The sequence below is a fragment of the Macrobrachium rosenbergii genome, chromosome 13 (genome assembly GCF_040412425.1).
Source record: "Macrobrachium rosenbergii isolate ZJJX-2024 chromosome 13, ASM4041242v1, whole genome shotgun sequence".
Taxonomy (NCBI): Eukaryota; Metazoa; Arthropoda; class Malacostraca; order Decapoda; family Palaemonidae; genus Macrobrachium; species Macrobrachium rosenbergii.
Genome location: NC_089753.1, coordinates 12,834,680 through 12,844,679, shown reverse-complemented (window position 1 = coordinate 12,844,679; position 10,000 = coordinate 12,834,680). Strand labels below are relative to the sequence as shown.

At 40.4% G+C, this 10,000-nt stretch overlaps 1 protein-coding gene across 1 annotated transcript in view; it reads left to right on the top strand.

Moving 5' to 3' along the window:
* Positions 1-10,000, top strand: part of ft (cadherin-related tumor suppressor fat) — a 474,756-nt gene that overhangs the window by 366,574 nt on the left and 98,182 nt on the right. The window contains exon 7 of the mRNA XM_067114229.1: positions 4,595-5,504. Coding sequence (XP_066970330.1) covers positions 4,595-5,504 — 910 coding nt within the window. The remainder of the gene's footprint in view (positions 1-4,594; positions 5,505-10,000) is intronic.

The following is a 10,000-nucleotide window of genomic DNA, read 5'->3' as shown; positions in this document are numbered from 1 at the left end:
GTCCTTAGCGTGTGAAAACGCATTCCAGCAAGACAGATGAAGAAAGGCTGTAAGTGTTGGGAACCTCATCCCGATAAATTAATGGTACAACAGACCTTGCGAGCCTGGCGTGAGCGGCAATATTATTATTAAATTACTATTATTATTACTATTTCAGTAGATGAAACCTATTTACATGGAACAAGCACACAGGCCCACTGACTTGAAATTCAAGCTCCCAATGTTGGTTTCAGCCTCCCACCGCAGATCCCACAATGCAGCAGTAACTGACCATGATACAGAGCCAGTGATTTTTCATCGCCCGGGGGGAGACGCGAACCCCCGACATCTGAGTGGCATGCCACGACACTAACCAATAAACCAGCGGACCAGCAATATGTCAAAACGAGAGCTGGGAACCCAACATTATGAGCGATCACATCAGAAGTAATGATAATGAGCTACATGATGAGTCAATTAACGAGAATGTTGACATGGCCAAAGGAAGATACCAAAATCTTTCTAGAATTCACACATTTTACTCACAGATGATTTTTCCAGACCTACAGAAAAAGAAAAATGATTTACGATGAAATGGGTTGATGAAACGAAAAAAGAGCTTTTTATGATTATATATGCCCTGAAGAAGGACTATCTCTGCTAAATGGAAAAAAGAAAAAAAATGGAATTCTACCTATTTATATCATACTGGCCATAAAATGAAAGACAGACCAAGCTGTGTGCATTGCTCAGAGAGAGAGAGAGAGAGAGAGAGAGAGAGAGAGAGAGAGAGAGAGAGAGAGAGAGAGAGTGAGAGAGAGAAAGAGAGAGAGAGAATCAACTTCGTCATTCAATAATAATAATAATAATAATAATAATAAGAAACGAGGATCACTGCAAACAGCATTCGGCTTAATTTATGACTCGTTCTATTGACTTCGGTTAGATTAAGTTATTATCTCATTGACTAACTTCATATCCACTGTTATAATTTCTCTGGTTAATTTGTTATCCGTTACATTAAGGAGTGACATGAAGACCATTATCGTATCAATGTATGACAGATAAATCAAGATGCGCCCGGCATCTTAATTGCTCTTCCTGATGCGAGAGCCTCGTATTCTTTTCTTCCTCTCTATTTTTCTTTTTCGCATTTTTTCTCAGGTATAATATTGCGATTTTCTGGTCCATGCGCGCGTGCATATTTTGCCTGTATCAGAGGAGGATAATTGCACGCTCCAAAAACTATTGAAAATGGATTAGACAAATCTTTTTTTTTTTTTATTCTTTCGTTGTGCTCGTCGTCGGGGGGATATGCCACCGGGGAGGTAAAAACCCGAGGTAGAGCTGGCCTTGTGCTTGCACGCCGAACGGCACATACGATGCAAGAGCGCCAGCCAGAACTAATAACCGCAATTAAACAATGGAATGAAGGCAGTTCCCGTCCGCGAAATAAACTCACAGAGGCAGTACAACAACAATACATAAACAACCAATCTCCCTGAGTTCTCTCCGTTAAGAGCCATCCTGTCAAGCCAATCGAGGCAGCCAATGGAGTCTCGTATATTCAAATCGACGGACGTCAGGCAGCTGCAACCAATCAAAATTAAAAAGGGCGGGGCCTATGCGCCCGCGGTTAAAAACCGGTACGGTGATGGTGGTTCTTACAATTACAGTTATAAGTCTTATAGGAGTTCGCGTGTTTACATCTCGGAAGAGATGAATTCCAAAATCTCCAGAGTGTCCAACCAGACGACTTGTTCTCGAGACTCTTTATTATTTTTTCAAAGCTATCTTTTTTAATATATTCAAAAGTATTCACGCTTGGCCATGCCAAAACAGATGCGATGCTTGTTTAGGAAATGCATTGATTATAGTCCGAAGGCGCGGACGCATTGAAGCGCCCGCTAATCCTGGCGTTTTACCTCTTCGGCAGAAACCTCAAGTCTTATCTTTTATTCCTGTTTTTGTGTGATTTTTTTTTAGTCTTTTTTTTTTCCTCTGTTAATCTCTCATACTCATATTTACTTTTGGGCAAAGTGTTTGAGAAGCAAAACGTAACGGGACGAGCCGAGATACTGTCTCCTGCTTGAGATTGATGCTTTCGTTGCTTGGGTTCCGGGTGAACGGACAATCATTCTTTCGGGCAAAGTTGCTTATTCGATCAAAAGACAGCCTTCACTTCTATACACCTTTTCCAGCAGCAGCTCGTCGCTGATCAGTTCGAATATACCTCGATTTTTCAAGTATAAAAACTTTGGAATACATTAAGAGTGAAAGACCTCAAAATACTGAGAACAGATTTTGGCTATCATGGTTTAGCCCACTGTGACCTATCACCGCCTTTGCTAGAAGGCTAAATTTTGTTTCAAGTTTGAAAAACGACGGATATTTTACAAAGCAAGGACATTAACCCCACTTTTAATAATACAGGAAAGGTATCGTCCCGTTAATGGCGGTGCCGAACGGACTTCATCTTATTCCCTCCGAAGATTTACAATCCATACTGCTTGTGTATCTTCATAATGAGACCAGCAGAACTGCCGAAATCTCACTCGGCCAAGATGAGCAAAGAAACAGTGAGTGAAGGAAAGAAAACAAAATACAGGTTACTGAAAGATGTAGAAGCGAGAGACACGAAGAGGGAAGGGGTGAGAAGTATAAAATGACTGACTGGGTTTATCTGGCGTCGTGAAAGAAATGAAATCAGGCTGTTTAGAGTAACTATATCAATACTCATTTTTAACATTAACTGAACCATACCAACGAAAGATTAGTACTGAGACGAGATGTGAAAACTGAAACAAGACAGGACTGAAGAAGTCCGATAGCTAAGTAGGACAATTACCGCCTACAGTGAGCCGGCCAAGGCAAGTAGTTGGCAGTAACCCCTAGAGGTGACGTTCACACCCGGGCCCCCTTAGTTGGGACTATCTTAGAACTAACAAGCCTCGCAAGACAACGGGCCAGGTGATTTATTGCTTTCCAGTCATCAAGACCTCTTGCTTTTTTTTTTTAGGTAGGAACCCGGCAAACAGTACATTAAATCCTCGTTGCACTCTGGAGATGCGAAATTAATCATCTTCCCCTTAAAAGTCACATTTTTTTTCTGCCCAAGGAAAATAATTGCCTGGCTCAGAAATCATAACTAACGAGTTACCATTCTTGAGGTCCACCTAATTCTGGGGGGGAAAATCATTAAGGGGTTGTTGAAAATAATCATTAAATACTTATTTCAATAACAACCTACAGAAAACTATGATTAAGATGTGTGATCGAAATAGTATAGAAATCTATCTTTGATTATTAATACACTGATACCCTTAGTTTGGCCATAACTGGCATATATGAAGTGAACACACAGCCATAATGCAAGCAAGGTAATTTTTAAATACACGAGATTTGCTGACTAGAAAACGGAGCAGGGTTTATCTTAATGGCTGCTCGTTTCTTCATTAATGCTAATTATGTGGATGTATAGGAAGCTTACTTCTAATTGGAAGTCAAGTGACCCCTGCTTCCAACCTGCCATTGAAAGTTCCACCGCATGCAGCCAAAATCCACTCATCTTAGGGCAAGTCTTTAGAACTGGAGATGCTAGTCCTTTTAAGTACACACACACTCAAAAAAATATATGAGTAAAACAAACATATCCATTATTTCCCAATGTTCACCTCGCCATTCCACAAGAGTTTCCACTTTTTCGAAAGCTAATAGAAAGAAGTTATATAACTTCCATACAGCATTTTTAAGTGCCTTTTTCCAACACCTCACGTTTGCCATTAAATTTAAAACTTCTACCCAGACCTGCACATTTCTTTATTCATTTACCTGCCTTCCGAATTTATTACCGAAGTACCTCTTGCATTGTTATTCCCTAACGCAACGAATCCACTTCTCGCCAACCCAGCACCTATTTCTCATAGAATGCGGCCTTTAAAATGGATCTTTATCAGAACAGCTGAGAGAGTCTTGCTGATGGTGGTGGTATTTGTTAGTGGCATCATAGGTTAACTGTTTCTACCATGATGGCCCGACTGATAGGAGCTAAAGGAGAGGCATGAGTAGTTTCTTAACTTCTCTCTCTGTCTGTCTCTCTCTCTCTCTCTCTCTCTCTCTCTCTTTCTCTCTTTACCGTTATGTTTATTGTCTGGTTGTCAAAAAGAATCACTGGGAATGTTTTAAAGAGATAGCGCGGACACGCATCCACGGAAGTGAAGATACCGAGAAACGAGTGAATAACTTTGGGCTTGTAACTGTCAGGGTCTTTCCGAAGGAAAATCAATCCTTTGAGATTTTGATTTACTGACTTTACAACTCATAAAAGGATAAGTTGAAAATGGCGTAAGGAAACCCAGAAAGAAATTAACTGTACAATTAGAAAATTGAGAAAATATGAAATATGGAAAATTAAGCCAAGTTTCTGATATGATAAAATTTATCATTATGACACGTTTCAATATAAATTTTAAAATTTTTTGAACCTCAAATACTAAATGCTTGGTTACTAATATATGCATAGAAGGACACAGAGTTCTCCTATATATTTATGAATATGCAATATTATTTTCACTGGAGCAAAAGCCTAACCCCGACCTTTCCTCTTGCATTGCAGGTAACGATCATTCTGAGGGATGTTAACGACATGGCGCCCGAATTCGTTTCCCCCAACGAGACGACGGTGGCAGAGAACACCCCCGTGACCACAGTGGTCATGGCAGTGAAGGCAGTCGACTCTGACGAAGGGCGCAACTCCTACATCGAGTATTCCTTGGCCCCCGTGCCTGACAACAGGTTCGCTCTTGGACCCGTAGACGGCCTCCTCAGGATCATCGCGCCCTTGGACCGAGAGGACCGCGCCAATTACTCTCTGGTGGTGACTGCGAGAGATCGCGGCAACCCGCCCAACGCCCACACTCTTACCATCAGCCTGAGGGTCATCGACGAAAACGACAACTCTCCCATCTTCGACCCGAAGCAGTACTCCGCCAGCGTCCCCGAGAACGCCTCCATCGGGCTCTCGGTCCTGCAGGTCTCCGCCACCGACGCCGACGAAAGCCTCAATGGGCGCGTCCGCTACACCATCGTCGCCGGCGACAAGAACAGAGACTTCTCCATCAGCGAAGACACGGGCGTCATTCGCGTCGCCAAGAACCTCAACTACGAGAGGCGCAACCACTACCTCCTGACGGTGCAGGCGGAGGACTCCGGCGTGGACGTGCGCTATGACACTGCCACCGTCACCATCTCCATCATGGACATCAACGACAACGCCCCCGTCTTCCTCGACTCCCCCTACCTCGTGTACGTCATGGAAAACATGGCGGCTCTGCCGGCTCCTATCGCTACCGTGACGGCCTTCGACGCAGACAACCCTCCTTACAACAGGGTCAATTACCTGGTGAAGGAGGGCGACAAGTCTGTGTTCTCCGTCAACGCCACCTCCGGACAGATCAACCTCCTGCGGGCTCTGGATAGAGAGGACAGAGATCACTACACCCTCACCGTTGTCGCTATGGATACTGGTGAGTACAAATTTTTGATCTATTTGTTTATTGGTTTCTATCAACTATTCAACTGTTTTACGGTAAAAAAAAAAAAAATACCCCAGTTTCCAGGAGAAGAAAACCAAATGGCATGGCATTCCGGGGAATCTGTTTGTTGCCTTATGGAGCAAAGGTAATTAGCACACTGATACACAATACACAAATATTAACTGGACCTTTTCTTCTGAGTAGCCCTGTTTGAAATTTTACTGAAGGCTGTTTTCTTTCCTGAGATATTAAATTACAAATATTTGGTTATACATCTTTGCTTTCTACTTCCATTTTGTGTAATAATAATAATAATAATAATAATAATAATAATAATAATAATAATAATTTGTGTAAATTATTATTTACGTGTTGCTAAGTTCACCCTCCGTCAATTAGCTCCATCATAAACAATGCGGAAAATACCCTTCAAAATGAATGTCATCATGATCGTAATTTCCGTCTCTGTTGCCAGAATCACTGATTTTATTTTTTGTTGGGGAGGGGGTAGATTTATGCCCGTCTAGGTCCCTTCATGAGAAAATCGCTGGATAAATACTCCTGAATCCCCACCTCTTACAATCTTCCGTTCTTTAAACAGGCACGTCTATCAGTTAGTATCGGGATAAGCATGGCTATTCCATCACCTTCTTTCCATGTATTTGTCAGCCCTGGGCTACACATTGGTATTTGGAAGTTACCTTGTCCGAATGGCTTTTGCATTCAACAAAATAACAAGCAAGTTTCCGATCCCTCATCCTCTTCACATTCAGAGGAGCCTCGACGCAGGTAATTTTAATGGCCCAGTAAATTCAAGACTTCTTGGCAAATAATAATACTAATCTACCACCGCCAGCAACTCGCCAGCCTCTTCTCATTTCGCATGCAGTACTAAAAATAAACAAGAAAATTGTATCGCCCGAAGCGATTTCCCTTGACTCGACAAATTGCGAGTCGCGAAAAATCGCCCAGGTAGAATAATTGCAACAGGTAGCAAAGCATAATGCCAAAGAAAGGCCAAATTCCGGAGGAATAATTACGAGGGGGTTCGATATAGTAATTACGTCAACGGCTAAAAACTTTGACGTACTCTGCTTTTCAATTATCCCAGTAATTACGCACTTTGCAAAACATTCCTTGCTGTAATTTCTTTATCAAGTAACAGCTTAAACCTAACTGGCTGCGTATGAGTCCTTAATATCTGGAAAACGTTTCAAATACTTCATTCCATGCAAGAAAATTGCTAGGAACAAAAATTCTAGATTGCTTGTCTAACTTGATGCATAATTCAAGAACAACAGAAAACAAAACAAAAAAAAGAACACTGTTGACATGAAAATAATGCACAGGTTTGATAGGAAACTTTGGTGTTAAACCCTGGAGAGAGCAATAGATTATCAAGCAACGCATTTGACTAGCAATCATGTACCGATGTTAAGGGTGATTCCCCAGTTCATAAAGGTGGGGAGTTTAGAGCTTACGGAGACTTTTCAGCAACATCGATCGATATTATTAATAAGAGTTAGGGCTAAACGACGTTAACGTAAACATATATGAAGGGGAATGATTGTATATTGTGAAGTATGGGTCAGAAACCTTTCAGTAAAAGATGAAGTATAATAAAAAAAAACATAAAAAGATATTAACCCCTCGTATTATGATCAGAAATAAAATTTAACTATCTATTTTCCTCATGGACAACTGGGTATCCATGTCAAGTTAATACAAAATGCATATCGTTTTTATTTTGCTTACATCTCGATGTCCAGGCCCACCTAGTTAGCTTTACCTTTATATCGAAAACCAAATTTTTACGGAATTACAGCAATAATAATCCTTACAAGGATAAGATTAAAATAGGATAGGATGTCCTTACATGATTATGCAAACAAAAAAATATTAAACAAAGATAGTCAATAAAAAAGGGCATAGAATTTCCAACCATTACTTATATTAAAACAACTTGCGCAAAACAAAGTCAAGAGTTGGGTTTTCATTGCTTTAATGCTATGGCCTACCAGGAGGGTAAAGTGCAGAGAACTGCAAAGGAATTTGAACAGAAAAGTGCACATGATGTGAGGCAAAACTTGAGAAGCCAAGTTAACTTCATCTACTTCGGCGTTATGCACCGCCGTGACACTAGAGTTTCGGGCACTGCAACGGAAAGTGAACGCAACGTGTAGTAAAATTTACAAGGGGAGTCAAGACTTTTACCGCTACTTTGATGCTATTGTACTGCCATGACTGTTACGTGACGGGCATCGCAAAGGAAGATGAACGTTACGTGAATCGGAGTCTGAGAAGGTAAGGTGGAATGCACCAGTGTCTATGCTACGTTCTGCCCTGACGTTAAAGTGCCAGGCACTGCAGAGAAAGATGAACGGATCGTGGAACTGAATTTACAAAGGGGGTCAGGCTATAAAAGTACTTCGGCGTGCGAGGTCCAGCTTCGCGAGAAATATGAGCAAAGACACTTACATTCCATGTGAATAGTGGAAGGGGCCAGTGAAAAATGAACGTACTCTAAAGCCCCTCCGGCGAAAAACATATATCGACAGAATCAACGCGAATAAAAAAAACAATTTGAAAGTAAACGTTCAAGCGACGAAAAATCAACTTGAAAGAGTTCGATGAAGATCTCCAGCGACAGTCCGTCATTAGATGAAAAGTGAAACGAGGGGAAATGAACGCTGCGTAAAGAAGACAGACCGATAATTTGTGAAAAGCAGCACAACGAGGGATAAGGAAGTGAGGCTGTTTCCACAGTGCATGGACCCAAGCCATATTCCACAACATCAGTAGCAGCAGCACGCATACCCGTAACTCTAGACGAATTTCTAGACCTGTTATGCATGTTAATTAGCTACCCCAGGTACTCGTATTTCACCTGTGGTACATTCAGCTTATTTTGTTACTTTTTTTCAACTTTTTATTGTGTGGAGACATTAGGGCGAGGGAGAGACTGGCTCTCCAGTGCTACGCAAAACGAGCACAATCTTAAAAGGAACTTTTATTGGGGTTTATGTTGGCTGGCTTCACAGTTTCCTGTATTTTCAGTACGAACAAAGCGCTCTGTATTCGCTTTCCCCATTAGTATTCATGTGCAGATAGAAGTATACTTATAAGGAGATAGGGAAGTAAGATGGATGAATACACAACCACACACGGCTTCTTTTATGCATATAATTTTTCATATACTGCATACTGCTGGTGTAATATATATATATATATATATATATATATATATATATATATATATATATATATATATATATATATATATACATATATATATATATATATATATATATATATGCATATATATACAGTATATATATACATATATATGTATATATATGTATATACATATATATATTATCCTAGAGAAGACTTAAGATAGCCATAAAAGCAGGCGATTGACGTGCCAATTATTGTTTATGGACCAGCTTTAGTTCCCTGCATTATAGCCAAAACCCCCCACACAAAGATGATTGTCCTTAACGTTAAATTGGAAAGGGATAGAGTTCTTCGAAGAAATCTTATTCGATAAGTAATTAATAGGATGAATTTTAAGTGTACCTTAAATGTACCACGGCGAAATACAGTTAATAAACCATAGCTTCATATTCCTGACTGTCGGTGACGAAGCTCTTTAGACTCCATGAAAATATGTGGAAACCATTTCCACAGAAGGGCCCAGATTATGCGAGAAAAATCTTCCAGTATGAGCCATCCCGTGCCAGACGATGGTCAACAAGCAGTTGGCATAATAGCTAAGTGATCAACAAAATCATGGCTATGAATCCCACCCCTCCCCCCCCAAATAAAAACATTGTTTCAATAGCTTGTTGTATACATCATAAGTACCAAGTATCTGAGAAGTAACTGTAGACAGGTTTACACTTTTATAAAACATCACCGACATTTAAGGAAAGTTGAGTTACAGAAGGGAGAGGAAGGAGGAAAAGAAAAAAAAAATAGTCTCTTCCTTAACTACAAGGAGGAAGTCATTGTGTGTGTGTGTGTGTGTGCATATATAAAACACCATACCTCAAGTAATTTTTTTTATAATTGGGAAGAACAAAAATGTGGGCTGGTTAATGGTTAAGATTCCCAGCAGCGACAGTCCCTTCACGCCTGCGACTGGCGCCAAAGTCAATTTTCTCCTGCCCATGTCTAAACATTGACAAAAATTATATCACTTCCAATAATACACCAAAGAATTCTAAATAAACAAATGCATATAACCATAAAAAAACTGCAAAGATTTTATCACCTTTAAGGTTACACCAAAGAGTTCCGAAACCTTTATCAAAGAGTTCTACAGCACCCAAATAACTTGATATCAGAACGTTCTAAACACCAAAACAAGGGTACAACCAAGAGTTCTTCAATACGCAAACAAAGTACACCAGAAAGTTCTAAAACATGTAAACATAAGTACGCCAGAAAGTTCTGCAATATGTAAACAAGATTAAACCAGAGTT